We start from the raw sequence: 16,503 nt of genomic DNA, 5'->3' as shown, positions 1-16,503 counted from the left end.
CACGTAAAATATCCTAGAGACTGCGAGTCTAACATAGTTTGAATATATGTAAAAGATATAAAAATGATTCTCCTAACACTGCGATTTTCCTGGAACAAGAGAGGCGATAATATTCCACCTGCGCAACGAGCCAGGATCTGTTTCTCATTCTGTGGGAAACGCGAATGGACCGTTTCTGGGATACCGTGTTTGCTTTAATCCAGCTCAAATGCGGTATATATAAAAGCCTTTTATCTATCGTAACTCTGTAACGTGCGCATGGGCAATGAAACTCCGCATGACCGTGTTTATACAGGGGAACCCAGAAAATCAACACGAGTTAATCAGGCCGGACATGCAAACAGTCCGAGAAGGAAAAATCGTAGGCGGATATCTGCACGACAATTTGGTACCACCCCTATGATTGTGCCCATATCAACCATGATATCTTCCATCACGCGATTCTCGTGCTTCATTTACACTTGAATGTTCCGCGAACCGAGTTCACGCGATAATGAAAAAAAATCCTCCCCCCCCCCCCCAAACTATTTCACCTGTGCGTGAAACAAGAGAAGCGTATTAACGGCATATAAAAGAAATTTTTTGCACACGCGCGGAGAAGTCAGTCCGGCGGAAAATTTCATCAACTCGTTCTTCGCTAACGTATAATATTTTTACGTCTTGCGAGTCCCCCGACTGCCATGACATCGGGTAAGAGACGAGGGTACGCCACGAGTGCCGGTAATTCTGTACCTCTCGAAATAAAGTCGCGTTACCACATCTCCAGCTTCCGAAGATCTGGCATGCTTCAGCAATGCCGGGAAGTCCGCTAAGCGGTCGTAAACGCGCAAACGGCACGCTGAGGAACGACGGCGGCGACGAGGACGACGTGTAGGTACTTGGCACGACAATTCGGCCAGGGGAAAGGCGATGGTGTGCCTATTGCAAGCGAAGTACACGGTGCAAGATGCAGGACGTGCCGTGCATAACGTAGAATGCACATTGCGGCGCGTTCCGACGTCGGTCGACAACGACGGACGAGGAGAAGAGCACTCGTTGTGTTAAGGTGGCTCCTGCAACACGGCACGGCGCCGGCTAATGTGTTTACAGATCCACCAATTGTAAACTAAACCGCAATGAGAGCGCATTTCCACCTGGTTCTGCCTGTGACCCGTGCGTTGCACCCCGCTGAAACGATACGGTTGGCACAATGCGCGCGCCGAGCGCGCCTCATCTAGAGTTAAGCCTCCGCTAAGCTCTTTCGACCCCCTCGCACACCCTCGGTCCCGCCGCGCCCCGAATTCTTCATCGAGACAGAGTGGATGTTCACTGTGGGTGCCGGCTTTCTCCTCTGCAAATACAGATCTCTTGCCGGCGGCGGCTATTATTCTGAACTTCGAGCGAGCAGCGCGAGTTAACTTTCGCGAAAGCGGCACGTATTTGTGATGTATTTACGATAGTTGATCTCTTTACTTCACTGTTGCGAAATCCACGTTTTGTTGATGGCTATCACACCCATAGAAGGGAATTAATGCTCCCTTCGTTATCGAGCCCCAGTACTAGCTTCCGAGGCTCCACCGAGTGTTGCAATTATCGCATCGTGATCGTGCAGCTGATACGGTAATATTAAAATTGTTTCCGAAAGAGAGGGAGAGAGGAAAGGAGAGAAAGAGGAATGCGGATTAGCCGAATGGACATGGAAATCCGCCGCGCGCGCTTTTTATTCTTCCCGTCCGTTGTATTTTCGACGTCGCGGCACGGTGACGAGTCATCCCGCGTGGAAATGGATCTCGTTGGTGCAGTACGTTTCAATAGTTTTAATGCCAGTTGCAGCTGCTAACTGTACAATGCTCTGGGACGGTGGCCGGAGAGTACTCACTTTGGCACAAACGGCTCAGCCGCAACTTTTCTCTTGAATTTAATTCCGTCGCTCGCGACGGACTGACCGCCTCTCGGCACGTCAAGTATCGAAGGATTTTATCCTTCAGCGCGCTTTCGCGCAGACATTTGTCGACGCTAACGAACGACAGCTTGAATTCAACGAGTGTACAAACAGAGGTTTGTCGAGAATTTCACAAGTGAATTTCACTGATGTTCACTGATATTGCGAGGTGCGATTACGATTCGATAGTGACATTCGCTTTGGAGGGAGCAATTTCGCAGGAGCGTGATCGAGAGCGAGATCTTCGGAGTTCCGTTCGCGTTCGCGACAATTTGACGACTTGGCACCGAGAATGTAGAAAATGAAATCTCTACGAAGTTCCTAATTAGAATCCGGCACGCGTAATATAGACGGCCTCGTTACACGGCATACTCGAAGAGTGGAGCCAAAGTTTCAATTTCACTCTCCAACTCGCCAACGTTCGACATCGTCGCCGCGTTACGAGAGCAGTTTCAAACTCATCCGTAGCCGTGGTACGATTGCCGAACGTTCTCCTTCGAAAATCGATTCGCAGGAACGCGAATTAACGAGAAAGAACGAATATCGCTTCGAATACTTCCGCGACACCGGAAACGACGGCGGATTATAGTCTATCCAGAGGCATCATACCCAAGTTGGATATAAAAGAAGATCAGAATTGCAGTTTCAACGATGCGAGTCGATTCCGGAAACTACCTATTCGTTGGTAACAACCTGATAAAGTAACAACAACAAATTCGCGTCGCTGATACTCATTACATTGTAATGGGAAGAATATAAACTTTATCGTCGATTAAACTTTCCAGTTTTAATACGTCGACTCTTGAATTTCGCAAGTAACGCAAAGGTATATTAATCAGGATAGAACTTGATGTAACTTTCACTCACTGTCAGGATAAAAACTCGGAATTAACAAACCGATGCGAACAGATCGAGAACAAAATTTCCTGCGTCCGTGCAGCGCGGACAGGCCGCTGTAAGTAGTACGTTTTAATTTCTTCACTGCGACGACAGTACATTCTGTTTACGCCGACTGCTTCTACACGATATGCAGCAAAATCGATATGTTCACGCCACTCCCTAGCAAAATACGAGTCGGAATTTCCTTCGAGCGTAGCGACGACACGTCGCGTTTATGCGACCATACTAAATGCAATCTGTCAGCTGTAAGATATAACAGTGCATTTCTCATAAGAATGCATCGTGAAGATGAGAGGAAGAGAGAAAGAAAGCGGGGTCTTAAGTATTGTCCGTACCGTACAAGTATTGCCATTATGTAAGTAAACCTGTAAGCTTGTAAGTAAACTTGTAACCCTGTTGTTTCTATCTTGTTCTATTCTACATTGTTTGGAAAAAATTAAAAAACTAAATCTGTGTATCATAATATACATCATGTACTTTCTCTATCTATCTATCGATAGATAGTCAATCTCCTAATCTTAAAATCCCATTGGACTTTCAATTAGCGATCGGCGCGATTCCGGAAAACAGCGATTGTTACCAGCGAAGACAATGACGTAAGATTTTTTTAGCGTGGCGAAATTCGTTGCAATTGGACGAGCAAGGTTTGCTCAGATTTGGAGCATATGCGTTATTGATCCGGACGCGAGTATATAGGGCGTCCTCTTTGACACACGCTTTGCAGCAAGTGTAGTACTACGTGGTTTTCACGTTTAATAATGCGAAACATTACGGACATTGAAAATGTTACGAGTGAGTGACATGCTCGGAAATAAACTATCACCGCTTTGTCGCGTACAGCTAAGCAGAATGCGATCGCTGAAAAAGCACTCGAATCTCTGACTTGTTCATTTAAAAATATCATGTAACATTGCAGATATAATGACACCGTTATCTAAAAAGCATTCAGATATTACGCTGCAGCAAAATTAATATCACGTAGGTCGAATAAACGTTTAAACTTCTCGAGAAAATAAAAACGTCGCGAGCAGCCTCGGAAATTACATGTAAGAACGATATTGTGAGTTACGTCACGCCGTCTCGCAAACGTGTTTCGCGTGAACCGCCGTCGTCAGTCACCATGAATCCACGCTGTCGCGATAAAATTCTATGAAGCTCGTCACTCTCGATCGCTCACGGTCATAATTAGTGTCAATTACGTGCAATTTCCACGGACGCGCATTGCGCAGAGAACGATTAATGGAAACTGGTACGCGCAATACAACGACGGCGTTTGTCGTCGAAATTCGCGCATACGAGCAACGCATCGGCTGCTCGCTGCGGCCGATGCGTGGAGCAAGAATTACGCAGATAAACGGCGAGAACGGCGTCCGTTTTGTCACGGAAGACAAACGGGCGTGCAGGAAAAACGGGTGCGAGCAAGCGGGACGTCGGAATAGCGCGACGACGTCGAGATTGCACCGGGAGTCACGCATTTCTCGGTTTTTATAGCGGCGCGACAGTATCGTGCTATCGTGATATAAATCGGACACTGCGCTTTCGTTTCCGTACGATCGATCGACGTACATGTAATGAGATTACGAACCGACACAAATGCTCACGTGTTGCACAACGAGAGAGTGAAAGATTCTGATTCGGATCTCGCTAATTTCCAGTCCGACTGCGTGAATGTTAATTGATTAAATGCAAAGTATAACATTATACGTTAGATAATAATTTGCAGGTAAAGTGATTGTATTAAAAATGATTGTGTTGTTCTCAGAATACCCTCACGCAGACAGAATCAAAAAGTACCTCGTACTACTACATAAAATGTATCATGCAAATACAAATGAAATAGATTGATTTGCCGTTTAATGAAGAAGCAATAAACGATGCTATCGATAATGGAGTCATTTATTGAATAGCTCATTTGCGAAACAAGTGCTACGATATAAAAGATAATATTGCTCATTATTCGCATGCGATACATGGATCTATAATATAAAATCAGAGAGCACGTTATTCTACATTTTACTTGTTTCACACATTATTTGGATAAACAACAAAAGTTGGAGAAAGCAAGTCATGTTACATAAATAAAGATTTGAGACATTTTCGCTGTTTGCCACGTCACCGACAATGCCACAACTCTTCATGTCGTGAACATTCATAGTTTTACGCTAAAAATGAGATGAGGATATGAGTTGTATGTCCAGCGACGTTTCCCGTAAGAAATGCCAAAAAACAAAGAAATTGTACGTCGTGACCTACATTCGTTCGTTTTGTATTTGCGAGATGCAAAGAATGGCACATGTGTGCTAGTTCCTGAATTTATTTCGTCTCTTGAATTTATTTTATGTAGCCTGTAGAGATACAAACAGCGACCACCCATTCACCCTACAGATGCCTTGCTTCGGGTGAAAAAAAAATATTTCTCCACCCACGAATATATAGCGGGTCTCGCGGGAGAATATTGAACGACATCGTCGAAGACAGCTATCGCGAAAGCTCGTCGCACAAACAGGCTCTCGACGAAACGGAGGAAGTTCGGAAATACGCAGGAAGTTGATTTCTATCCGAAACTTACCGAGCGAAGAAAGAATGCGTAAAAAATCTGAAACTTTCTGCAAGACATATTCTCTCCATGTATATCTCTCACAATATTTTTATTGACACTGCGATATTTTTGCATCAATTTCATTTTATGCGCATTATTTTCAATTAAAATTTAATAAAGTTTAGATGAATTGTTATTATATAACATTACGTACACGATACAATTTTATCGTAAATGATAGTATACATGAAAAGGTAAAAAAAATCGATAAAAGTTTTTTTAATAAAAATTCTTTCAATCAAGTAAATTTTTTGCAGTATAATTTTTAATATCTATTTAAATTTCGAGACGCTGGTATTAAGGGGCGTTAAATATGTGTATCCTAATTTTAATTAGACTAATATGCAAATTGTATTAATGTAAATTTGCACTAAAAATCAAGTACTTTAATGCACAATTTAAGACTAATCTAATGTAAAAAGAAGAAGAGAAATACGATATTTAAACGAAGATATTCATTATATTCAACATCTCTTTCATATCGTATATATTTTTAATAATTAAAAATTATTAAAAACTATATATTATTTTGGCGGACAAAATTGTTATCTATGTGATACTGTTGTTGAAACAAAGCACTCCACAACAGAGTACTGTGATGCGCTATGTAACAACATACGCAAATTAAATTCGGCTATGTTTGCACGCGCGTATCTCGTGCAAGCAGACAGTTACGCAAAACACATTCCTTGCGCCCGTGCCGTATAAATAAAATACGCCGGGTGATTTGATTAATTAATTAGATACGATGCGTAACAACATGTTTCAACGGAATATTCACTCGATCTCAGTTATGTGTTACGCACATATTATAGCAAACCCGATGCGTATTCTTGAATATACCGAAGGAAAAGTCGAAGTAATACTTTTATATCAGCATAAAAACTTTTTTTATAGTGACGATACGGTATGTTGTCGCAAGTTGAGATGCAGTGCAGTAATAAAAATGCAAATTTGCGCATTATAGCAATGCGATTACGAATATATCCACTTTTATAATAAATTTCAAAGGATATAAAGTTACTTTCTTCGCACGAGAATATATATACAGGAGAATATATATATATACAATAAATATATACAGAATATATATATCGCCTGATTATATATATATATATATATAAAATCAGGCGATAAAGATTTTCATTGATTATTGAAGCAAAAGAAACTCGTAGCGCTTCGCGTACATTTCCATATCATAAATTTATTACGAACGTAAAAGACATCAAATTCGGAGTACGCGATATTTATGCAAAATTAAATTACACAAAATTTCCGCTAAAAAAACAATTTCTAAAGTTTCTGAAATCAATTATAGTTACAAAAAAAAAGATTTAATGTTGCATTATATTATAATAAAACTATCAGTTTCCGTCATTAGCTTGATACATTTCTACAGTCATTTTTAAAGAAAGTGGAAGAGAAACATCTTTGGTCAGCCATAGCAAAGTATACGTTACTAGTAAAACTAGTTACTAATTCTGCAGCTCAATTTTTCGAAATCTTTTGTTGAAGGTGAAAATAAAAGCTCGTATTTCTAGCTAGAAAATAACATATTCATACTTCGTAAAAATATTATCTGACACGTTAATGTTGTTATATTAACATATGGCATAGCATACAAATATTGAATAATCAATTCAATTATTGAGAAAGCTTATTCCCGAGTTGGTACTCATAAAATTCCGCAAGATACATTAATTCTATGAGAGAAACGTCGATGTGTGCACTATATATGTGTGATCTTTTACTGATAAATAAATACTACTCGGACGTATATAAATCACCTGATAAATCAGCATAACTCCGATTTCACTTTAACCTCTCGCGGATTAAATGAAAACGGGGAAAGAGTCTCGCAAATAGCCGTTCTCACGATAAGGTCCAATAAGAGGTCGTCACGAAAGATATCGCCATCGTCGCGTGGACATTAAAACGGAATCTATTTTCGCGCCGCTGTTTGGAGAGGCGATAAAAAACAATATACAAGGAACCATCGCGATGGGGGTGAGATGCCTAACGGGGAGGAAAAGCTAAAAGTTTCGGGAGCACGTAGCATCGTCATCGGTCTGCAGGGATGGAAGCAGGAAACGCGGAATGCGAGCGATAGAGGGAAAAGGACTCTGGAACTCGACTCTGGGTTGGAGACGAAGAGGCACAAGCGGGAGCAGAATGAAGAGACCAAACCAAAACCAAAGTAGTAGTAGTAGTAGTAGCAGTAGTAGTAGTAACAGGAGTAACAGTAGTAGTGGTCGTCCTCGTTGTCGTCGGTCGCCATCGAAGCGAGAACGTCCGATGAAAAAGTCGTTCGTGGCGCCCGCCAGTCTGGCCAATATTTTACTATCCACCAGCACCATCCCAGTTCCGCCTGCGTTTCCAGTTCCTCTTTCTGCTCCCCTTGCACCAACATCATCCGCAGCTTCCTCGTCGCCAAGCACAGCGAGAAGAGCGAGGGTGTAGATGGAGGAAACGCAAGAATGGGTGGAGATGGAGGGAGAAGAAAGGGATACAAATATTCGGGGATGGGGACCGAAGGGATCGACCGATGAATGTTCCATGATCTTTTGGCTTCCTCAGAGAGATCTAGGGAAACCAGATGATCCGCGCGGCGTCGCGATAAAAGGGAAACTTTTGCCATTGCTGCCGCCTTAATCTCGACACGAGACGCAAGATAAGGCTGGAACACGACGGGGAAATGTGAAACGCGACGTTTCACACTCGACGTGCACACGCGGAAACGCGAATAGATTTCTGTCGTGCAGAATCGGCGAGATCAGAACTTCTCCACCGCCGTGACTTGACATTTTGATTTTATATAGATAAAAGGGATTAGCTATATATCTTTCAACGTTATCTACATTGTACTATTGTTAAATCTCATCGGGAAAAGGAAAAGTGTATTTAATGTGACAAATATAAACTTACGGAAAATGGTAGATTTTCTTGAAAGAAAGTTAATTTCGCGCAGACATGTCGAAGGAATCTTATTTTATAAAAATTAAATTTCACGCTTCTGAAGAACATATATGTTGTATTCAAAGATATACATAGAAGCATACGTCTAAAAAGATATATTTATTTAGAAAAAGAGTAAAAATAGTAATAGAAAGCTATTTTCTGTATGCATAATAGTCCGTGCACCATGTTATTCGGATCTATTTAATTAAAGGCAGTTAATTAAGAAAACTAATGTCGTAAAAACTAATGTAAAGAAAACTAAACGCTTTGTTACAGTAACCAGAAATTTCGTGACACTTTTCAACCGTGCGCCGGCTAGAACCGAGATAAGATTTTGTTGCGCTTAACGGGAAACCACGCGACGTGTAGAAAATTTATTCCCGCGTAACTTGAAACTTTGCCTCTAAAATCAATTATACGGTAGAAAACTACTTAAACAACGAGTCACCGATCGAATCGCGTCTCCACAATCATTCCTTATTTTACACGAATCGATTGCGTGGCACATTCTCGGAATTCCGAAAAGTCATCTTTGCTCTTCGCACCGAACCGTAAAGAGGGAAACGCTCTCGCCATAGGGGAAGTTTCAAGAAAACGGCGCTGATTCTGCGGCATACGAGATTACAACGACGGGACAAAACTTCCCCGCAGTTTCTGATCGTTCTGCGGAATCAGACGTGCAAGGTAGATTCCCAAGAGATGATAACGGTACACCACAGCGTATCCTTTGGGATTAATTTTACAACAGACGCGCGGCATAGTAAAATAATCGATTATGCGTCTCGCACGAATTATCTCGACCGTACGTTTCGAAAGTTATAAGACGGAGGAACGAAAACTTTCGTGAATGTTATACGGATGAATGTACAAACAGACGTAGTTAATCGGGAGAGAAATATATCGAGTGAAAAATCGAATACAACATATCGTCAGAAATCTGCCGATTAAAAAGTCGCTTTGGCACAATTGTAGCAACAGCGGAACGAAATAAATTTCGAATTTCGATAACGCTCAACAACTTGAAAATTTTCAATATGACGATTTATGTGCCAATATCTATAACGTTTTAAATGCGAGTATGACGAGTAAATGCAAACGTTGTAATTTGCGAGCAATAAGCTCGATTATACATAAAAATACACATCGATTTAGGAAAATTCCTGAATTGAACCATTTTCGAAATAAACGTTTCAATCTGCACGGACACGGATCATCTAGGTCGAGCACGAGGAAAGTAGGGTATAACTTCGAGAAACGCGAAATAGATGTGCAAACAGCCAATACGGTTAACCCCTTAAGCCGGTAATCGATATTCGCCAACGATCGATGGCGTTCTCCTACTCGGCCGTAGGTCGTCGTCTACGACAGCAGCCGCGTTTGGAAAATTGGAAAACTATCGGTTGTCTGACGGGGCGAATCACTACGAAGACAAAGGACCGACGAAACTTCGACTACGGAGATGCCTTTGCCAATTTAAGGGTTGTCAGCCTGCTGAAGGACGGCGGCAAATAAAACCGGATGTGCACCCGACACTTGGAAATTTCGAGCAGCGCGCGAAACGAGAGGCGAAATCCCGCACTTTATTAACTTTCTAACATGCCTCGACGCATATTTTTATGAGACGCTGCGCGATCGCAGGCTTCGTTTCGGAATCGACTATGGAGGAAAACTTTTCGTGACGTTTCTGGCACGACCTATCTCCTCGCTGAAAATCATCGATTATAGATAATTATTGTGAAAAAGGATATTGGAGCTTGAAGAAAATACTATTGGTATCGTTATCTAACAGTAGAAAACTTTCTCGCTTGGAAACTCTAAGCGACCTAAACGGAATTCTGGTTCCAAAAAACCGACCGATTTTTAAACAAGTGACTGCGCTAATTTACCGATTGTAATACATGCATTGAATAAATGTCACGTTCCTTTACACAATGCTTCAATCCGTGAAAATATTTAAGAGGCATCGTCCGAGAGCTATCCGGTCTATAAAATCTGATTTATCATAAGCTTTGTGTCACCCTCAATTAGACCATCGTCACCACGTGGTGGCGAAAGACGGAGGCGTCCTTTTGCCATATAATGTGGCACTTGAGTATAAAAATGGACATGTATGCTACACCTGTGACGTGCACCCCGCCCGCACAGCCATAAACAATAAACTCGCGAAGGTATCGCCGAGCACGATCGTAAGGCGAATGGATGTGACAAGGCGAGAGTTGGCAAATGTCGCCTGAGAGGTGTCAGTCGACATTCCCGGCATTCCGACCACCCGCCGCGTTTTCTCGAGGCGATTTGCTTCACCTGTCTTTGCTGCACTACACAACGACCGTATTCCATAATCCGTGATTCCGCGACATTCACTAACAAGATGCCGTCCGCGACAACTCGACATTCGCAAAAATGTAACGGAAATGCGGACCCAACGTGCATGAAGGCATGTATGTATGCAAACTGCCTGTTAATCAGAATGTCCAAGTGAATGTTGAACGTATCGTGTAAATTGTTTCAGTGAAAATGACATTTGTGACAAACTGTGTATTGAATGTAATGTTAGCTTGGATCTCTCAATTTTTCTCAAGAATTTTCGACCGCATTGTACGTGCATTATTTCGGAGACAACGTTGCGGCAAGAGATAATCGCGTATCTCATCCGCTACATTTACGTAAAGAAATATTCTATCGCTGAAACTTGCGCGTCAGAAAAATATCGATGGAAAAACAACGGAAAAAGGCAACTCGCGAAGTAGTAGTTTCTTTTCTGCACCCCCGGTAACTGCCGTTCGCCGGAAACTTCGGCGAGTTCGAAACGTGGTAAACTTGACTTCTGGACTAACCGAATTTCAAGTCAAGATTAACCCGATGCGCTCGATTGGAAAATTATAGATACCTGTGATGCGCGCTCAAAGAACGTTAACTACGAACACGATCAGCCAACTTCCAATGACGACGGCGGAGTATCGTGCGATTACAGGCACGAGACAATTGCAAAACTGTTGAAACAGCATCATAAAGTTTCTCGATTTACGAAAGCGAACTCCGTGAGACAATGCTACGAAATATCTCGTGCGGAAACAAGTTTGATCGTGACGATTATCTATTAAATCATGTTGATGTCGATTTGGAAAAACATCGCAAATTTACACGCGCGTTCTTTCACTTATTTTTTCGCGATATTTATGGAGCAAAAACGGAAATTGCACGAGAACCGGAAATCATGACGTCGTCACGTCGAAAGCGTTATTTCGTGCAACGTTTAATCGCGAAAAGAAGTGTCAATGCGTGGCGCGATGAACAGTGCGGACTACAAACGACACTGCATTGTATTTATCATCGACACCGTGAAATAAAAAACATTTAAATCTCCGGCAGAGTCTCCCTCTCGGTAAAATAAATCCTTTTGTCTCGACATCATGGCCCGTCATCCGAATTCTCGGATGTGGTCGCATCGATACGCGCGTACATGTATGCCGATCGTGTTCGGGGAGAACTATGCAACGTGTACACGACGTGATTTATACCAGTGTACGATTTATACGATGTTCCGTGTTCTAAGATGTAATTCTGTGCACAAACAGCTCGCGCACAGTATGAAAGATTACGACGTATGTATATACTTCCATGTAAATTTAATTTAATCCGAGATGTTTCAGCAACAGCACTATCGACCTGGTATGAAAGCGCATGCACATCGGATTAAGTATGTAATACCTTAGTAATGTTTAATGCTCTAAACTTGCCATAATTTATACGCGCAGAAATTTATACATTGTATATATAAAGGATAAATATAAAATACAAGGACATATATCAATTCCATATGTATATACACACACATGTACATACGTTGTGTAATCATAGAATAATTTAATGTAATAAAAATGGTAGGATAACACAGAGTCGAAAATTGAATAATAAATCTTCCGAAATGATGCATCTAACGTAAAAGGCTATGTGAATCTATATAAATCGTCGTATTTTGAAAACACATATTGAAACAAAAACCTTCATGGCATAAATTATTTTAATCTCCGCGACGTAACTTGTCACCGCAGATCATAATCTGCATGCAAATCGACGCTTCCTGAAAATTGTTACGACACAAAATCTCAAGTTGCATATTAAGTACGCGTTGCTCGCGCGGATGATTGCGCCGATGCAACGAAAGGACCGCGAGATGCAGGATGCGCTCGGCTGAAATGCAAATCTCGATTAAACGACGCGTTCGCATCGAACGGCCCGCATTTTCAGCGTGTATTCGGCACTAAATGTACCTGTGCGATTCCCACGTCATGTTGACGTCGAATTCGATTTTCGTATTAGGCAAATCAAGTTCGTGGGATCCGACGACCGCGTTGTAACGTCAAACGATCAGGGGCGCTGGAAAGGACCGAGGCCGACGAGAATGCGTAAACAACCAGAAGAAAATATTGTGAGCATCAGAAAAAGATATTAGCTATAAAACGTCGATAATCGAGAGCTGTTCGATAAGCGATTATGATTAGACACGATTGGAGGCGCGACGTATTCGAGATATTTGGGGGTGACAGGAGCAGCGAAAATATCGGAGCAGACAAGTCGAGTACTGACCAGAGTTGAGAACGATTGCGAATTTTGAGAGTGGCGTAGGACTGCCTCGAAGCAAGATTCGCGTAAGAAGAGTCGATCCATGAAAATTTGAGAGATATTGTAAGAGCAGCAGGCTCAGGAACAATCTGATTCCAGTGCGAAAAAGTTGTTTACGTCACACTGAACTGAATAAAGTTTTGTTATTTTATTCTTTTAATCGAAACTTCAAGTACTAGTTCAAATACTTTTACTCGAAGCTTACAATATGATAATTATTTCGATAATTATTACAATTGTCACGAAATAACAGTGACACTCGTAGCTAACTATACTTCGCTATATACACACCCATTCACCTTCGAGGCACTAGGCCACACGCATAGTTCCGAGGATCAATAGACGGACTCTTTTGCTTTACGTGCGACTAGATTCGCAGGTCTGCCAGTTTATAAACACAGAGAAAGAAAGAAAGAAAGAAAGAAAAGGAGACAGAGAGAGAGCCTGAAGGCCAGTGGTACACGATTATTGAAACTACAAATCGCGGAGACGCGTATATAATGATGCTCGCAATAACTTGAAGGAGAGAGGTGACGTTATTCGCTCTCGCGAGAGCCCCCGACAATTCTTATCGTTTCCTCGAACGGTTACTACGTTCCTTCCGCTCTCGCCTCGAGTGCACACAAAAGAAGAACTCAAAGTTTTACACGGTGTCTCTTCCCGGCAATGGCGCATTCAAACTCGCCGGTAAATAGCGACAAGTCACTAAAGAGACTCGAGATATCAACGTGAAATTGCAGCGATGAGCGAGCGAGGCAGGGGGTATGAAGAAAAGCCTCTTCTATGAACTCGCGATTTCAATCCCGAGGCTGTTGTGCAATACTGCAAAAAGCTCCGGCTTTAAATCACTTCCGAATTACGGTAGATTAACTCTTAACCTCTCACGAAATAAAGGCAGTGAATTATATAAGAGTAATGAAAAATATTATATAATCTCATATATTATATGTAATAATAATATGTAATATGTAATAAAAAATGACGGTGACGGAATTTGTGAAATTGAAGTCGTAATCGTAATAAATAATAAGCGTCGCTTGTCTCGTCAAACGGTTACTTACAAAAATCTTAATTTGATCGAAAACCGTACCTCGTAATGCGTAACAGCAAGAGTATAATTAACTCAATTAATTAGAGTTTAATTCATTAAATGACGATAAATCGAAATAATCTCTCTAACAGCAACATTTTTTTCCTGTTCCGTAGCTCAACAAGCTGCTGCAATATTCAACGTGGATGGTGATGAGCAAATTTAATTCTCTATATCATTGATGTTACGTTACCGGTCTTCTTGTTTTTTGCATGTTGCCGCGCAGTGCAAATAAGACTCGTTGCAGATCATGTCTCCTTACAATTCTCAGACAGATTCCCGATCGAACACGTTGCACGCGCTCGTACAGCACCGAAATTGCAACGAGCTTTCGCAGTTTCGGAGCAACTCGCGTTGCAGCTTGGCAGCGCAAGGCAACACGCAAGGAAACTGCTGCTAACAAAACTATATGCTTCGGTTTGCCGGCGGGCTTAAAACTCAAACCGAGTGTATCAAAGAGTTAACTAACAAAGGGGTAGTTCATGCGGGCGTTCTCTCCGATCTACCGTATGACCAAAATTCGGAAAATAAACAAATCAACGAATACTACATTCGCGGCCAGCGCGAGTCTTCGTCATAGAAAAAACAGGCGCGGTGAAAACACCGCGAGTGAGAAAATGTTTTTGTTGCTGATGTGCCATTGGAATTGCAGGTGGAAGGATCGGAGAAGGGATTCCAGGAAGGGTGGAAGAGGACTGGAACAACGATGTTTGTCCGCGTCCTCGACAATGCGCGCAACGTGATTCGTGAAGCTGTGCGAGCATTCACCAGCGAAACGACGAACAGTTGCATCGATAACATGAATTTCGGCGGAGATTCGGTTACATGAAAATAAATAAGAGTCACGGACACCGATTTCCCTGTATAACGAAAATTCCTCGGCTGTAATTGCGTGTACGCAACGTTGTAACGATCGTACGGAACCGCCGTCTTAACGGATCGATTATGTGTCGATTATGTATCGAATATCGTATCAGATATTGATGTAGAGTTGCGTAAGCGACGAGAATTTTGACGGGCAGAAAGACGGATTTTTTAAGAAAATCTGTATGAAATTATTTTTCAGTTAAATTAATTTTATTTATATTCATTTTGTTAATTTATTTAGAATAATAATAGCTTGTACCTATACAAGAAAATAGATACAAACACGGGGGAGCATCGCTACCTTCTCTGTTTACCGCGACGTTTTTAAGAACTAGAACACGACGTTTTTATGAATTAGAAACGAAGAAACAAGCGAGTTGACATATAATCAAAGTCAACGAGTCAGAAATCCGGCAATACACGAAAGCGCGAATCTCAAAAGAAGAAAGTGACGGAAGGACGGAAGGAAAAACATCGAAAAGGGAGCGTTTCGCAATAATTCGCAATGGCAAAGCGCCATTCTGCGCAACCGCTATTATTATTGCTGCTGTTTTGTGACATTCGGCTTTTCTTGTGTCAACCAATTTTACATTACGATGCGGAAACGCGCTGCTCCACGCGTTACCGTAAGTTGCAACAATCTTCGAAGCAACGAAAGCGCTCAAGAAACACGTCCATCTGTCCGCGACCTGTCCTTATCGTTCGGAGAATCGACAGAGAAAATAGTGACCCGTCAATCTGTCCTCGTAGTAGGAAAAAGGAAGAAAGGGTGAAAAGAAGAGAGTGGGGTGCAGAAATGAACAAAACTTCGACTCACCTCCTCGGCGAATTCAAAGTCCCCGTCGAATTTCCTCTTGCACCTTACGCCCGTAGCCAGGAACAGCAGCACCGTGGCTGCGAACACCCACGAGAATCTCATGGCTCCTGCTGCGTCCTTCGAGTTCTCGGTCTCGCCTTACTCGCGGAACCGTCACTTGGTGCACCGGAAGACCGCGCGCAAGGTCGGCACTCGCGGGTGTAACGTCCGCGCGAACGAAAAGGAAACGGGCGTCGGACGGTCGATGCAGAACGACGAACGGCAACGCGACGGCGAAACGTACGTATCGCGCGTACCCCTGTCACGCGCAACCGAGCGACTCGATAACCGAGCGAGTTGCGAGTGACCGCGCGAGGTGAGACGACGTCGCCGCTACCGTCGCCGCTGCGCTTACCACAGGCGCGCGCGCGCTCATTGGTCGGACTCCGACGAATGACGCGCCGTGAGTGGCCCGCGGAGCACGGGTGGGGGAAGCGGTCGGCGGCGCGCGCTATACAGACCGGAGTGTTCGCTGCTTTGCTGGGCCATTCCCGTCGGCCTCCCGTTGGTCCGTGCTGCTCGCCGTCGACCCGTTCGGCTCTCCCCGGCACGACGGCGAGCGGCATTAACGCGAGCGTGAGGTACGAGCATTGCGCCAGTCGATACCTCCAGCTGCTTGATTCGTCTACCTGTCTACCTACCTACCTACCGATCTGCCTACCTGATGCAGCCTATGGGTTGATAGACAA

General features: G+C 42.8%; 1 protein-coding gene across 1 annotated transcript in view; it reads right to left on the bottom strand.

Annotated features, from left to right (window-relative positions):
- The window catches only part of LOC105286480 (proteoglycan Cow), a 95,179-nt gene extending 79,302 nt beyond the window's left edge, over nucleotides 1-15,877 (bottom strand). Inside the window, exon 1 of the mRNA XM_011351458.3 lies at nucleotides 15,776-15,877. Within this exon, the coding sequence (XP_011349760.1) occupies nucleotides 15,776-15,877 (102 nt within the window). The remainder of the gene's footprint in view (nucleotides 1-15,775) is intronic.
- Nucleotides 15,878-16,503: the final 626 nt, after the last annotated feature.

The sequence above is a fragment of the Ooceraea biroi genome, chromosome 5 (assembly GCF_003672135.1).
Source record: "Ooceraea biroi isolate clonal line C1 chromosome 5, Obir_v5.4, whole genome shotgun sequence".
In the NCBI taxonomy this organism is placed as follows: Eukaryota; Metazoa; Arthropoda; class Insecta; order Hymenoptera; family Formicidae; genus Ooceraea; species Ooceraea biroi.
Note: the sequence above shows the minus strand (reverse complement) of the source record. Positions and strands in the feature narration are given on the sequence as shown.